This window comes from Nyctibius grandis, chromosome W (assembly GCF_013368605.1).
Source record: "Nyctibius grandis isolate bNycGra1 chromosome W, bNycGra1.pri, whole genome shotgun sequence".
Taxonomy (NCBI): domain Eukaryota; kingdom Metazoa; phylum Chordata; class Aves; order Nyctibiiformes; family Nyctibiidae; genus Nyctibius; species Nyctibius grandis.
The window spans coordinates 17420820-17438043 of record NC_090694.1 but is presented as its reverse complement, the minus strand read 5'-3'; the positions used below and the strand labels follow the sequence as shown (position 1 = coordinate 17438043).

General features: G+C 36.5%; 1 protein-coding gene across 1 annotated transcript in view; it reads right to left on the bottom strand.

The window, feature by feature from the left end:
* Positions 1–17224, bottom strand: part of LOC137675718 (ras GTPase-activating protein 1) — a gene marked incomplete at its 5' end in the record, with an annotated part of 129479 nt that overhangs the window by 32004 nt on the left and 80251 nt on the right. Inside the window, 7 exons of the mRNA XM_068421909.1 lie at positions 322–398; positions 694–851; positions 3332–3409; positions 5592–5679; positions 10037–10193; positions 12656–12776; positions 14979–15057. Coding sequence (XP_068278010.1) covers positions 322–398; positions 694–851; positions 3332–3409; positions 5592–5679; positions 10037–10193; positions 12656–12776; positions 14979–15057 — 758 coding nt within the window. The remainder of the gene's footprint in view (positions 1–321; positions 399–693; positions 852–3331; positions 3410–5591; positions 5680–10036; positions 10194–12655; positions 12777–14978; positions 15058–17224) is intronic.

Below are 17224 nucleotides of genomic sequence, written 5' to 3'. Positions count from 1 at the left end.
TTTTTTTTTTTTTTTTTTTTTTTTTTTTTTTTTTGGTAAACATGGCCAGAGTATAACATAATAGGTATACTGGAATAGAGCTAGAAAAGCCATCAGGATACATAGGACTGGATTACTGTACATTTTACTATTAAAAAACATGCAGGTTCTTATTGTAAAAACATTAATGTAGAGTCAGTAACAGACATCCAAAACATACCAATACAGCTGTATGGTAATTACAGAATATACTTAATTCTCTTGTGACAGTGTTTGACAAGAGCAATGAAAATTGTATCCATTTTTGCAATATATATGCATCTTTTACAGAAAAATACTTACATATATCTGGATCTTTACTTTTCTTTGTTTTGTTACTAATACTTATCTCAAATCTATTAATATCAGATGAAAGATCACTAGGGGAAAAGACAGAAAGCCTCAGTTAATACTATACTTGGCCAACATTTAAACTTATTCTAAAGTTATTTCAATCCTGAGTTCTCATGATCAGCCAATGACAATTATATCAACAAAGATACTTAGATGCATACATAAAATTCTACCCATGCATTTGTGGCTGAAAGGTGGCTGCTATATAACCATGCATACAGTATTTTTAAAAAGCGCATGCAAAACAGTACAGCATAAAGAATCTTAAATGCAATGCAACTTTCAAGTGAAATTCAGTAATTCAAGAAGATTAAGACTTACTCAAAGACAAATTCTTCTGACCATACAGGGTTCTGTCCTTCCCTGATATGTGTTTTTGCTACCTGGACACTGTTCAGGTAGATGTTACAATACGGATTAGTAAAATGTTTTACTGGGAGCGTATGAGCTTCTTCTACATGCAAAATAAGACTGCTGACCTAAAGAAAATAAAAAAAAAAAAGAAATAAATTTTGTGTAAAAAAAAGAAAGAATGGAATTCCCCCCATGTAAAGGCTTAATGTTAAGGTATAAATATTAAATACAAAAATATAATTTCCTACTAGAAAAAGCAGGGAACAGGAATAATGAAACAAGATTTTAAGAGGCACCAGTGACAAATTAAGAGCAACTCAAGAAACTTGAAAATAAACCTCCAGCACCATAGTTTTAACTCATCTTATTTTTTACTTCTAAAATCATCACTATGAGACATTAAGATGTGCAAGTACTAACTTTTCTATGCATAGAAAATTCTACTGAAGTCAAAGACTTGTATCTTGAGTAAGAGCCATGGATAACTCCAAACACAATGCCATATTTGGTGCTTTCCTAACAGATTAGGCTCAACATGAGTCAGCAGCGTGCTCTGGCAGCCAAGAGGGCAAACCACATCCTGGGGTGCATCAAACACAGCGCAACCAGCCGGTCAAAAGAGGTGGTTATCCCTCTCTATCTAGCATTGGTGCAGCCTCAACTTGAGTACTGCGTGCAGTTCTGGGCCCCACAATTTAAGAAGGATATGAAGGTCCTTGAATGCGTCCAGAGGAGGGCAACAAAGCTGGTGAAAGGGCTGGAAGGCATGTCCTATGAGGAGCAGCTAAGGACTCTGGGTTTGTCTAGTTTGGAGAAAAGGAGGCTGAGGGGGGACCTCATTGCTCTCTACAGCTTGCTGAGGCGGGGAAGTGGAGAGGGAGGTGCTGATCTCTCCTCCCTGGTATCCAGTGACAGGACACGTGGAAATGGCTCAAAGCTGCATCAGAGGAGGCTCAGACTTGACATTAGGAAACATTTCTTTACCAAGAGGGTGGTCAAACACCGGAACAGGCTTCCTAGAGAGGTGGCCAATGCCCCAAGCCTGTCAGTGTTTAAGAGGCATTTGGACAATGCCCCTTAATAACATGCTTTAACTTTTGGTCAGCCCTGAAGTGGTCAGGCAGTTAGACTTGATGATCGTTGTAGGTCCCTTCCAACTAAAAATATTCTATTCTAAACTACAGTAGATTACATAAAATTCCCTTGTTTAACACACTGCACAGTTTTCTCCCTGTTAAAAGGAAGATATTAGTTTGTACTATAGATTCTCAAAATAATAGCACTTGGAAACTCAATTTCCAGAAAGTGAGAGGTAAACTCTCTGAAATCATTTACATTAAATACATTTTAAACAGTCTACTATTTTACAAACTTCTGAATTGCATGCAATTCAATAGCTTAATCAAATATCTACTGATATAAACTGAAGTCAATTTAGACAAATACAGGAAATATCATACTTGATCAGGTCAAAATTCCATTTAAATCCAAATATTCAGTATCAGAACTTTCAAAGGACAGTTCAAGAAACCCTGAAACTGATATAATTTCTGTAAGACAGTCATGGAAGTATGATTTTTGATCTTTATACACTTTATCTACCGTAATTATTCATGCTTTTTATACTTTTCACCTCTCTAAATAGTCCAATACTTCCCACACTTATTTACTTGGAAATTCTTTTACTCATTCCAGCCTATAATGAAAATAATTTTCTCATTTCCTTTATGCATTTTGATACAAGATGATCAAAACTAACTGTATCCTAAATGAGAATACCATAAATATTAAATAGCATCTATTTTCTATTCTATTCCTTCATGCAGCCTAAAATTTTCTTTGTTTTTAAAGTACAGAATTAGTTCAGATAATCACTCTGTAGGTGCTTCGCTTTTGTGGCTCTCAGTTTCTTCTGCCAGTTCATATATCGATTTACCTAATTTAGTTCGGTTCTTCAGAAGTATTCAATCATCTTTAATGTTGACCACTGAATAATTCTGCATTTCCTAAAAAAACAATTTTATTCCTTTTTCCATAGACTGATAAAACAGCTACTTCCAACATTTGTAGCATTCAAAGATACCAGGGATTCTTGATTCCTGTTATTCCCCAATCATCACTGATGTAGCCATTTATGACTATCTATCCTTCACCTCTGAAAGAAATTCTGGCCACAACAGTACTCTCAAGAGACCAAAAGAAATTAAGCCATAATCATAGTTCAGCATATATTTGTCACTGAAAAAATTAATATTATTAGTTATACTAGTAATTTGGTTACGTGTGACATAAGTCTGTCAAATCTGGTGAATTGTAAGAGTTAATACAATACAAATACTAAATTCTTGACACTTTTACTCAAATGTGGTCAGAAATTAATACCTAGCAAAGCATCTGCCAATTGCCTAAAAACATTTTGTTCTTTGTGTATAGAGATATTATAATAAAGTAGAAGTCATTCTAGTTGGTTTAACAAAGGTACTGCATAAGGCCAAGAAAAAGAAGGTACATGGAGGATTTACTATTGTTGAAAGGAAAGTATCATCATCATTTTGTAACAGGGAGACAACCTCTCCCCCTCCCCCCCGTATCAATATAGCTTCACCTGACGTAGACGTTTATTTGATGCCCCTGGACTGTTTTTTCTTAAACTGCAAAACATCTGCAGAGCCTTCATCCAGTCCTAAGAGAAAAAGGCACAAAACAGTGTAACAAAAAGTCAGATTCAGCTTCTTGCAGTAGAAAAGACATGTCTAAAAAAAAATAATACATTGAAGTATCTGAAGTTGTTCCTTTAGCTTAAAAAGAACCAACTTGTATGCAATTCAAAGTATGAAAATTTGAACAGTAAAGCAAAATTCATATCTTTCTCAGTAAAACTAAATAAAGCATTTGCAAATCTGAAAGTTTTTCTCTTTTAGAAATATCAAGCATTACTAATGGATATACAGTGTGACCTTTATCAATTTTCCAGATTAGTCATATTGAATTAAATAAAAAAATGGTATAGAAAATGAAGCAAGACTTGGTTGCTTCTGAGAAAAAAAACAGTCAACAAGTCAAACTGTTCTGGTCATTCTCTCCTCTATTTTTATATTGCAGTCATATTTTACTCCATATGCTTCAAACAAAAAACAAAGCAGCATTAACAGAAAAACACTGAAAAGTATAACCTACACCCCCACCATTCTCTCTGCTCACAAATACATAAAGCAGAGTAGATACTTTAGAAAGTGGAAGATAGGCTATAGTCTCATTCTCATGTTTTCACACCCCATCCCCCCAGATTTTGTAAGCTCTTATGAAGCACAAAATTTAAGCTTTGACTAACATTCATAAGGGTGTAGCTCAAAGATCTGCTACCTACTCTCAAAGTACAATTTAATAATGTCATTAAAGAAAAAAACATTTTCAGTTTTACCCTTTACATTACCTTCCACATTTTTAAAATACAGGTACATTCTATATTGCAGCTATTCTCGGGTAAACCACTTTCAGAGTAAAATTTTAGCTTTCAAAACCTTCCACAAAAGGAAGAACTGTCAACTATGCATCACATTTTTATTAGCTTGCTTTCTTATTCAAATAAGGAAAAGCAAATGAAGAACCATAGAACCTACTAAATATGCTAAATTAATCTAAATATTTCCTAGATACAAAGTCATCTTTATTCCCCCCCAACAGGAAAACCTATCCCCTTAAATACCAAAGTTTACAGCAGCAAGTATGAGCAATGCACCATAGTATGCACAACAACACTAGCATATGAGGCTACACTCTACATTACATTCACTTAATGGTTTGTACAAACCTCAGACAACATGCAATCCAATGGACAACTGCTTTGATATTTGTCACATTATATGAAATCCATCAAGTTTTCCTTAGTATACCAATAAAACATTACATTCTGTGAAACATTACAAGGTACAGACAGCTGTAACTTCTGAGAACATAAGTATCAGTAAAACATCTGACTTGCCTGAACCAGAATTATTTTATAAAAGAAATTCCAGTATTCTGTATAAATGCAGTGAACAACTTCAGTGTTAAGCAAATCTAAACCAAAAGCAGATTATACCAAATGTTCAGAAAACAGGACAGGCTATTCTGCCTACTACACATTCTTAAATAAAATCAAATGCATAGCTTAACTTCTGACACAACAGGTATATTTCAGAGCTCTGGAATACCAAAACAACTTAATGCATAAGAACATTGTCACATCTTCTATATGCTCTCCTGTTGGTGAGTGACTTTTAGAGAATTAGACTCCATTCCTATCAGCAAACATTAACTGCTAGAGAACTAATAACTAAATGATACCAATGTAAAACAAAAATCCCTTATTTTTTGTGCAAGATCGGGGCCTAAGACTATAAACAATGACCAATTTATAGACAGGACAAATAACTGTAAAAGGCTCAACAGATTTTGACTGGTGGGCATACCTGCACTAGCATTTTAGTTCATATCAGGAACGTACTCTTGAAACAAAACTCCCACTTACCATGCTCTGGTTCATTACACGGAAGAATGTTGGAGATCAAACAATTTTTTTTTTTTTTTGACTAAACTACTCCAAAAGATATTCTCCAGAAATATCTAATGGAAGTTCAGTTCATGGGACCAGACTAGAACTTCTCCTAAGTAAAATCCCTAAAGTGCAGGTAACGTAGGTGTTGGATTCTCAGCACCAACTGCTTCCCTTACAGATCTGCTACTATTGCATGGTAATATTTGCTAATGTAGACATAGCCACCATCTGTGGTACGCTTGCTTTCTATTACAGAAGGATAATATCATTAAACACTACAAAACAAAAAATTACTTTTAAAATTATATTTACCAACAAAAGCTCTCACCTGTGCTTGTTCTGGAGTTTCTCCTGCAAAGTAAAAGATGTAATGCTCTTCACTGAAGTGCTGAACTACTATCTGAAAACAGTTTGGCCTTAAACAAAAAAAAAAAAAAAAAAGAAGTAGCATCATCACACTTGGAAACAGGAAAAACTCCAACAAGAAAAGTTTCTACATGCTTCAAAAGTGTATTTTGGTTCGAATGAATTATGTAATTTCAAGAAAATTGCACCACAGTTCAACTAGTTTGTTTCAGAATATTTAAGAAACTTTGAGTAGTTTGCATTGAATATCCATGTACACTGACTTATCAGGTGTATTTTGCCTCAAATGTAACATAAAACACTTGTTAATGAGGACTATTCCCCACAAACATTTTAAATGATCACAGAATCACAGAACATTAGGGATTGGAAGGGACCTCGAAAGATCATCTAGTCCAATCCCCCTGACGGAGCAGGATTACCTAGATCATATCACACAGGAACGCGTCCAGGCGGGTTTTGAATGTCTCCGGAGAAGGAGACTCCACAACCTCTCTGGGCAGCCTGTTCCAGTGTTCGGTCACCCTCACCGTAAAGAAGTTTTTTCTCATATTTATGTGGAACCTCCTCTGTTCCAGCTTGCATCCATTGCCCCTTGTCCTGTCAAGGGATATCACTGAGAAGAGCCTGGCTCCATCCTCATGACACTTGCCCTTTACATATTTATAAACATTAATGAGGTCACCCCTCAGTCTCCTCTTCTTGAACTGAGGGGCCCAGAACTGGACACAATATTCCAGATGCGGCCTCACCAGGGCAGAGTAGAGGGGGAGGAGAACCTCTCTCGACCTGCTAACCACACCCCTTCTAATGCACCCCAGGATTCCATTGGTCTTCTTGGCCACGAGGGCACATTGCTGGCTCATGGTCATCCTGCTGTCCACTAGGACCCCCAGGTCCCTTTCCCCTACGCTGCTCTCCAACAGGTCTGTCCTCAACTTGTACTGGTACATGGGGTTGTTCTTGCCCAGATGCAGGACTCTACACTTGCCCTTGTTATATTTCATTAAATTTCTCCCCGCCCAACTCTCCAGCCTGTCTAGGTCTCTCTGAATGGCTGCGCAGCCTTCCGGTGCGTCAGCCACTCCTCCCAGTTTTGTGTCATCAGCGAACTTGCTGACAGTGCACTCTATTCCCTCATCCAAGTCATTAATGAATATATTGAATAGTACTGGTCCCAGTACCGACCCTTGAGGGACTCTGCTAGACACAGGCCTCCAACTGGACTCTGTCCCATTGACCACCACTCTCTGGCTTCTTTCCTTCAGCCAGTTCACAATCCACCTCACTACCCGATCATCCAGACCACACTTCCTCAGTTTAGCTGCGAGGATGCTGTGGGAGACCGTGTCAAACGCTTTACTGAAATCGAGATAGACCACATCCACAGCTTTACCAACATCTATCCACCGGGTTATGTCCTCATAAAAGGCTATCAAGTTGGTTAAGCATGACTTCCCCTTGGTGAAGCCATGTTGACTGCCCCTAATGATCCCCCTATCCTTGATGTGCCTAGAGACAGCACCAAGAACAAGTTGTTCCATCACCTTTCCGGGGATGGAGGTGAGGCTGACCGGTCTATAGTTACCTGGGTCCTCCTTCTTGCCCTTTTTGAAGACTGGAGTGACATTCGCTTTCCTCCAGTCCTCAGGCACCTCTCCCGTTGCCCACGACTTAGCAAAGATGATGGAGAGTGGCCTAGCAATGACTTCCGCCAGCTCCCTCAGCACCCGCGGGTGCATCCCATCAGGGCCCATGGATTTATGGATGTCCAGGTTGCTTAATTGGTCCCTGACCCAGCCCTCATCTACCAAGACAGACGACCCCTCTATCCTGACTTCTTCTGGGGCCTCAGGGATCCGGGGCTCCTCAGGACAGCCTCCAGCAGTATAGACAGAGGCAAAGAAGGCATTCAGTAACTCCGCCTTCTTTGTATCCTCTGTCTCCAGGGCCCCCACCTCATTCATCATCAGTGGGCCTACATTGCCCCTAGTGTTGGTTTTACCTGCAATGTATTTGAAGAAGCCCTTTCTGTTGTCCTTGACCTCTCTTGCAAGGTTTAATTCCAAGGAGGCCTTAGCTTTCCTAGTTGCCTCCCTACATCCTCTGACAACAGACTTATATTCCTCCCAAGGGGCCAGCCCCTCCTTCCATGATCTGTACACCCTCTTCTTCCACTTGAGTTTGCCCAGCAGTTCCCTGTTTAACCATGCAGGTCTCCTGGTACTGTTCCTTGACTTCCTACCTGCTGGGATGCTCTGATCTTGAGCTTGGAAGAAGCAGTCCTTGAATGCTAACCAACTATCTTGGGCCCCCTTACCTTCTAGTACCCTGTCCCATGGGATTTCCCCTAGCAATTGCTTGAAAAGGCAAATGATGCACAGGTTCAGCGTTAGTTCCCAACCAATTAATCATGCATTATGGATTTTTTGTTTTAGGACTTCAGGAAACTGTATTAACATAAGGAATTCCTTATCTGAAAGCGTTCCACAGCTCTCACAACCAATAAAACATGTATTGGGTCACATACTAATCATTGAACATGTCTGATATAAACTTTTAAAGCTTTAAATGCAATTATAACATCTTCGCCATTTTATGTATCTACACTCATTTGTCAAGAAGTATCAAAAATATTTTGTACTGTTACATTACAAGCTGAAGTGCACACTTGAATCATAGCCTTCCGCATTAGGGGTTACATGAAGGATCTTACTTCACTTGCAAATGATGTTTCAGTCTTCCCTTCCCCCCCCATCCATTGCTTAGGGAAATACTGGCATGGCATTTTGTGGTCATGCCCACAGGAGGACTGGGGAACGGGGCAAGAAGTAGACAGGTCAGGGGCTACTTAAATCACTGTCACCAAAGACATGCAAAGCTACAGCCCTCACTGTACTTCTGAGAAAAGGGGAAAGGCAGTTTTTACCACCTACTTAAAATATAAGAGGAATTTTGTTTCAGCTACAGTTCTTCACCAACAGCTTTCCCAAGCAGATGCAACCATACATCTCCTTCTATCCACAGTTTTAGTGTTACTTATTATCCAACTACATTTTAACCCACAGTACAGTGTTTCTTAGAAGTTGCTTAACAGATAGTCACCATTAACCAAAATGTTCCTTGTTTACAGTCTACACCAAAGCTTCCTGCATAATTGCCAACTTACATGAGGAACATTTCAGTAATTTTTTTTTTTTAAATGGTACTCTCATATCTATGGCTCTTCATTCCAATAGTTGCGTAGATTTTTCAAAATGATTGAGAAGTGTATAAAAATCAGATGGTGCAAGAACACCAGATCATTGCCGCTTAAGAAATGCCACTAATTTTAAACATCTATCTTCACATTATCTCTGTGAAAAGACTTAAAGTTGATTAAATACTTTTAATAAATATTAAGATGCATGGAATAATCAGAGCTTCTGTTTAATGCGTTTTTTTATCTGTTATGAAAAAATAATATTTGTAGGAGTATGCATCTTTTTCTTCTATATCACACAGGACTCTGCATTTTTTTGCAATTAACAATGAAAAAAAAAAAAGACGTGACCTCTTTCACCTTAGTTACCAATGATATCAGAAAGTGTTTTGATTCTCAACTTCTTTGCCGATAATCACATCACTTGCAGTTGATATATTTTGAATAATCAAAATTAGTACAGTAAATGAAACTGTGAAAATAATCTCTGAATCTAATTATCTTGCAAAAACAATTTGTAAAATGTTTCCTTATAGGAACTCACTGCTCTAATGTTGGTCTAATCTATTTAAGAATCAGTAAGAATTAGAAAAGCACTGATAAGTTATCTAACTAATTTAGCTCTCTAATACCTATCAACAAAAGAATGCAGATCTTTTGGAATTGACAAAATTCTTTATCTTATCAATTCTTGGTTCAATAGGATTAAAACCCTCAATACAGTTGCTTCGTAATCTTTTTAATGCCTGTAATATGAAATGTGGAACAATTAATACACAATATTGAAAAATGACAATGCAAAAGGCCAAATCATTATCCCATCATATTACATGAGAAAATCTTAAGACTAAGTTCTAAAATTTCTTACTAGAAGTTGTTTATGAACAGTTGCTAGCAATCAAGTTGCCATGGCTTAACAAGTTACTGTTAATCAGTTAAATCTGTCTACATGTGCTCTTGCAATCTACACCAACTATGGAATAAAATGCAATATGAACCAAGAGTCACAATGCTTTCATTTCACAATCAGGAAAAGCTAAAAAAACACATGTGGACAAGTTACCAGAGTTCAGGTGTCAAAAAGCAAGTTTATTGTGCCAGGCCAACTTGTTCATTAGTGACATATTGTCCATGTCTTGTATATGCCTCAAATTAGTAGTTAACTGTTTTGCTGCATGTACAAGAATTAAAAGCCAGTGCCCTACCTGCCAAATAAACTGTCATGTACTCCATAGACTGAACACACACTAAGGTCTATTAATCCTTTAGGTTTTGTGGCTCGTTTTTCACTTTCAAAATAAATAAGCTGGGCATCATTTCCCTCCAATATAAAGTACAAGTTTTTCCATCTCTTTCCTTTACCTGTAAGGAAAGTAAGAAAGAAGTTACAATATTGTTTTAAAGAAAATGTAAATTTTGTAAATGAAGAAAAAAAGAGGGTAGTAAGGTTTTTGTCAAAATACAAACAGAAGAACAATGTGCAGTTAATTACGCTTAAGCAATAACATCCGTACACGTACTCAATTTTTTTGCAGCATGTAGCTAAAACTAGATCCTCTTCACAGATTCAAGTACAATTTTAGATGGTTCTCTAAACATTTTCATTAATCTCAACAGGATTAAGCAAGTGCATGTGAGCTTCATTCATATCAGTGGGAAAACTGTGTCTATACAGTTTGCAAATAACATGTGATACTGTATGTGATCCAATTTATTATGGCTATTTTAATTAAGAAATGACACGAGAAAATTATTCCTAAACTGTAATCAATTGATCAGCATAACAGATTGCATCACAATATCTTTAATCAGAATGACTGAAGAACTTAGATCACAGCCATGCCCCCAAACACACCTATATCCAAAAATTTGACCAGTTCCACATTTCAGAAAAAAAAAAAAAAATTAAAAAAAAATTTATAACCGGAGATTTAAATGTCAATGTTTGTTGGAAGACACATTAGATGTATCAGTAAAATGTGGATTTAGCCACTGACTAAACCAAAAATAAATCGCTCATTGTTTAATGTCCTTGGAATTACAACTTATAAGGAACTTTCTGCAACTAATTCATACATAAACCACAGTACCTTTTAGAAAAACATTCAGCCTTAATTTTCAACTTGATCATCATAGATCCACCACAGCCCTTCATAAACAAGCACTAGTACTCACTGTTTTGGAAAACTAACTTTAACATCCAGTTATTATGCTCTACTAGATGGAAGAGTAATTTTATTAAATTTCTGTTCTGTTTGCAGGTATGTGCATCTCTCCACACCTACTCAGTACTCCTGCTTGCACATTTGAAGTATCTCATTATCCCTTTTAGGTAAAGATTTTCACTTCAAATTCATTCTCAGCTGATTCCTCACTCTACCATATCCCTCTACACCTACTCTCCGAATTAGCACTCTCAAGAGAAGAGATGCTTTCCTTGCTTTATTCAGATGATCCTAGTTTTTAATTCATTTGAATGCATCTTTTAAATTTGGCTATATTTAAATGTTTACCTTCTTTCTCCCTTTTGCTTGCTATCAAGATCACTATCTGTTACTTATTCTTTTAGCTACTCTCTTTGGCATATGCAGAAACTTTTTTTTTTTTTTTTAGTCAACTTTAGTGGAAACAGAAAAACTAAAATCATGATACTTGGAAAGGGACTAGCTTCCTCAGAACTTCAAAATCTTGCTCAATGGTAATTCTTCAGGGATATATTGAGATGAGTCAGGCAGCTTTTAATCCAATTATTCTATGCTATGTTGACTGTGTCAGTGTTAGAACCTTAAAAAAGTCTCAATGTACCTTGTACACCAGAATATACATTTTAAATTAAACATATTACCTAACTTGGAATAACAAAATTAAACCAGCTCTGGTCTCCAATTAATGTACTGATTTACATTAATCTAGCTCTCTAACCCATGTGATCAGCTTAAATTTAAACAAGTTGTGTATTAAATATGAATACATTTTATGAAAATGTACTTCATTTAATGAGTCTGTTACCTTTGATAAAAGATGCTTAGTTTTTGTGCTGTTTTCTGATTTTTTGGTCAAGAACTGCCAATCAACATCTTTATATTGCATGTCATTTTATGTATTACGTCCTTCTATTTATGTACTTCTTAAGGAGAAAGAACCTTTACAGGCTTTCTACCACTTTTTGCTCACTTCAATTTTGCCTCCACTCGTACCAGTACTACACAAAATATGCATCCATATCTGCATTTTTTAGAAAAAAAAAATTTCATAGAAGCTGTGGAATTAAATATCGGGGCAACTTATTGAAACTATTGGAGGCACACTTCTTGAAAGTAAGAACTTAGAAATTAAGCTTGTATTTGTAATCATATTGGTAGTGCTATATAGTCATCTTGCAACATATATTTGTTCATAGGTACCTAAGCGTGCTGTGCAGACAGCATATTCATCACCGGCAATCTAAAAGAATCTGTATCTGTTGCTCAAATAAATTACCTTAATTGTGGAACTGATCGCGAGGATTTTATTTCGGTGGACGCGCCCAGATTTATGGCATAATCTGGAACCGTGTTAGTTCATTGACCACGACTGAGCCCCACACTATGAGTGCATACGGACCTGTGTTAGTTCAACATATTAGCTGCTGAACGCAGCCGGACTGATAGTGCCGATTTTGGCCTATTTCAGCCAAAATTCAAGGTGTCAAATTGGGCACCACTCAGAGGCTAAGCTCAGCCGCCCCCAGCCCCTCTAATATCTGAGGACAGGCTGGAATGCAAGGGGGTTCAGCTTCTGCCAAATTAGCCTTCTTAAACACAACAGAAGCAAACAGAACTCACTTTTTTTCAGAAGATATCCTTTTTTGACAATATTTTTATAAAAAGCATCCTTTGTTTTGTGACGAATTGTATTGTAGATTTCTTTTCCATCCACTGTATCATTAAGCACTTGTTCTTGATGCTGGTAAACAAGGAAGAAATCAACATTTTTTTAAGATCAGAAATCACCGTGAAACAATTACATACTATGAAGCTGCAACTGAAATTTTACTGAATGCTACCAATCCTTTATTATTATTCTCTTATATGTCTTAACAAACTAATATAATACCTTTGCCAGAAATGTAATCTATTTCTTGAGGAATGATTAGGCCAGAATTATAATATGAATATGAGAAGAAAAATAAAGTTTAAATACAGACCAACTTTCACAAAACAACATCTGTATTTATTTAACACTACATAGAAAACAGCATCTTTCACAGTGATTTATGCAAAATTTACACAAGTCTTTAAAGGTTACTTAGCTTCGGTCTTCTACCAAGGCTTTTGGGACTGAGTAATTAAGGATAAACTCTGAATCAACAAGAACGGTACAGAAAATTAAAACTGAATGATTAACGCACAAAGTTGCACAGTCCCTCACTAATCTTACTAGCGTTCATGTCCTAAATGAGTATCATTCTAACAAAAAAACAATAGGAGAAAGTAGAAACATGAAATAGAGAAAGGATAAATTCACATAGAAAACTAAGATCTGGAAATGTAAATACCAAAGCCAGAATGGCCAAAAGCCAAGCCAAGTTTGACCTTACAGAGTTAGCTGATCAGCAAAAGTTCTTTAGCCGTAAGAAAACATGAAAAGCAAGACTGTCAAGCAGTGAGAACAGTATTGAGATGAAGTGATATATGCACTGGCTCCATACTAAATACTCTACTTTTCTCCCTTCCCCCCCATATAAGAATTATGGTTTTGAACATGACAAAGGCAAGATGAAAAACATTTCAGTAATAGGAATTATAGGACTCACAATGGAAGCAATACCAAATTTTTTACTAACTCAGGATAATCTCCATAACATATCTATGAAAGAAACAATGTACAAAACAATAGATCTAGTGAAAAATGTTTTAAAGTAAATTTCAAATTAGAAACAGCAAGTCTATTAGATTGAACCAAATAGTACACAAGACTTCTGAAGACTTCTTTCTTCAAAAACAAGGCACGACAGTATGTGGGAGAACACACAACCAAATGTAATTACACCACCAATAACTTTTTTTTTTTTAAACAAAGGAAAGTCACAAATATATCTGAATAACTTAAAAGAATTTGATGCAGTCTCACATGGAAAATTAGTCAATGCAGAGAAAGTTATTGATACAGGAGAACAAGGACAGTTACTAAGTGAAGCTTTTCAAGGATCAGTCTCGGAATTCACATTTCCTCACATTTGTCTCAACCACATTAGAGTGTGAGTTAATAGTAGCAGACAACTGGGAAGCACTGATGACAAGCCAATCAGCAATAAAGGAACGATCAGAATAATAAGGCATAATTCTAGTAATACAACATAAAATTTGCGCTTGTTGATACTTACCAATAGAAAACAATATAATATAATGTGGCTCCGATAATGACACAGATAATATTCTAGGATATATCTGCTACGTAACTCTCAAGGAAAAAAGAAATTACTAATGACATGGTATTCTGAGCTGTTCTGGTCCATTACATTCAAGAAACAAACTCACACTGGAATTGGTGGTAGTAGGGCAACTACAAGAACGTTATGAAGAGACAAAAAAACATATTCGGTATGCTCAGCTTAGTGAACTGACTAAGGGAGAATACAAGAAATGCCGTTGTATTAATAAAATAATAAAAAGGGGTAACTAGTTTGGAAATTAAAACCAAATTTTTAACCATCAAAACAGGAAAGTTTGAGAACAGATAGTGAACAAAGTATACAAATATACTTTAGAACTAGCTATAACTTTATGAAAAACTAGACAATGTAGTTTGTTTATTATTGGTGGTCTCTTAGGATGAATTTATGATACAGGGCAACAATGTTCCAGAACACACTCTGCAATCCCAGCCCCCTGATCATCTGTGAAGATTTCTGTGCATATAGGTTTTCTCTGGGGGAAAAAAAGATGCCAGAAACAGAAGAATGGAGGGCAGCCTAGTTCCCCCCCACACTCCAAAATGGTATTAAGGCACATCATTGGTTCAATCATGGACCAGAGCTGGGAGCACAAGACGATGATGCTGTTTAACTATCGTGGATACTTCTGCTGTAATTCAGTTGCTATGTTATAAATATTTGAGGATTAAGTCAATATCTTCAATAAAAAGTGCACAGAGATGAAGTTTTACCTGCACTGGAACAGGATCTTTAAGGTAATATCCTTCAACAATCTGTTCTTTTCTATAATGTTCAATGATCTCAGCAATACTGTTCAAATAAGAAAAATAAGATTTAAAATGTTAAACCAGTTAGCTTTTCCTCTGTACGAGAACTTGCTTTTCCATGCAATCACACTACATTTCCTCACAAATTTTATTATAAAAATCAAGTGTTAAACATCATAATCTCACTTGCAGCAATGACAATTTAATAATACATTGAAGTCAAGAAAATTCACAGAAATGTACTCATAATGTATTATTTCTAAACTCCACAGAACATTTTCAATCAGTTGTTGAAAATGCCTGTACTGGGTCTGGCTGGGATGGAGTTAACTTTCCCCATAGCAGCCCTCATAGTGCTGTGCTCTGTATTTGTAGCTAGAACGTGTTGATAACAAACCAGTTTTGGCTACTGCTGAGCAGTGCTCGCACAGCATCAAGGCTGTCTCCCCAACTTCCCTGCTCAAAGGCCAGCAGGCTGGGGGTGGGCAAGAGGTTGGGAGGGGACATAGCCAGGACAGCTGACCCAAACTGACCAAAGAGATATTCCATACCATATGACGTTGTGCTCAGCAATAAAAGCTAAGAGAAAGGAGGAGGAGGAGGGGTGACATTCGTTATTAAGGCATTTGTCTTCCAAACCATCCACTACACATACTGAGGCCCTACTTCCCAGGAAGTGGCTGGACATCTCTTGCTGATGGTAAGTAGAGAATAAATCTTTTTGTTTTCTTTCACTTGCATGTGCAGCCTTTGCTTTTCTTTATTAAACTGCCTTTATCTTCACCCATGAGTTTTTCATCTTATTTTCTCCCCCTGTCCCACTGAGGAGGGGTAGTGAGAAGGGGTCTTGGTGGGCACCTGGCAACCAGCCAAAGTCATCACAATGCCAAATGAGTACACTACCTTTTCCATATTCAAGTAACACATGCGCATTTCCCAGCTGAACCAGGCTGAAAATTGCTATTTTACTGGTAATAATTTTCAAAGTCCTAGAGTAACTAGAAAAAGGGAATGGGAGATACTTCAAACTGTGCAAAGCAACTTCTTTCTAGGAAGATAGGAGTGGGAAATAAAAAAAGTTCTGTAACATGGATTATGTTAACTACCCAGTCAGTAACACTCCTCTACAGGGAAGCTTGCATTCTAATTACCAGAATCAGGTTTAAATTGTATTTTGAAGGATCAGGAGAGAAGTAGTGACAGATGCAAGCTAAAATTCAATGTATCTTTGAGTTGCTCTTATTTTTGCAGTTATTGAAAGTTACATTGTAATAGAGAAGTAACGTTAACATAAACACAGATAAATCATTCATATACAAAATATCAACCTGAAAATGTAGAACTAAGTAATTAAGTGGAGAACAAAAATATACTTCATGTGTTTTCTCACTTCATATATACTGTTAGCTGCGTGTGCAAATGTAATCAATAAGGCGCACATGATCAGATCTTTGGCCTATTACAACTGGATTAAATTTTGTCCAAAAGAAAAATATAGGCTACTATTAAAATGATAAAAACATGTAAAAAAAAATACAAAGACATCTTTGCTTTTTCTCTGTCTCATTATTCTAAAGCTATGAACTAGTATATGATTGTTAAGTCAATGAATCTTCCCATGAACATTTTTTATTTTTCAGGTTTGTAAAGTGACTTAAATTTCTCAGTATTACTAAAAATCAAATAAATTTCATTTTTTATTGATATGCAAAATATGCATATGCCACTTTCTCCATGAAAATTTAAGCTTTAACCACACTGCATAAAATAATCACTTATTGTATTTTGCATGTTGAACAGCTATTGCCAACATCTTGTTATGAGGGCAATCAATAATAAAGCAGCTTTATATAATTTTTTCCTCATTCATCAAATCGAGAATACCTTGACTGTCAGTGCCTCCTCTCCTTCCTTGGTTAAAAAAAAACAGGAGTCATCCCTCAACATAAGAAGCAATTGCCTGATTTCTTCCAATTTTGTAAAATGAGCTGAAGAATAAACTGAGTTGTATTTGAAAACTCATTTTGGAGTTAGAGTACTATGTAGACTAGGACTTTATGCCTTGATAGAGTGATTAAGGGTTTTTTCTTTAGCCCTCTTCCCCCTCACACAAATTCAACTCGGATGGTCATTGTCTTATCACTAAAGCAGCCCAAATGGCTGAACAAGCCAAACACTGCAAACATAAAGATACCACATATCTTCAAATA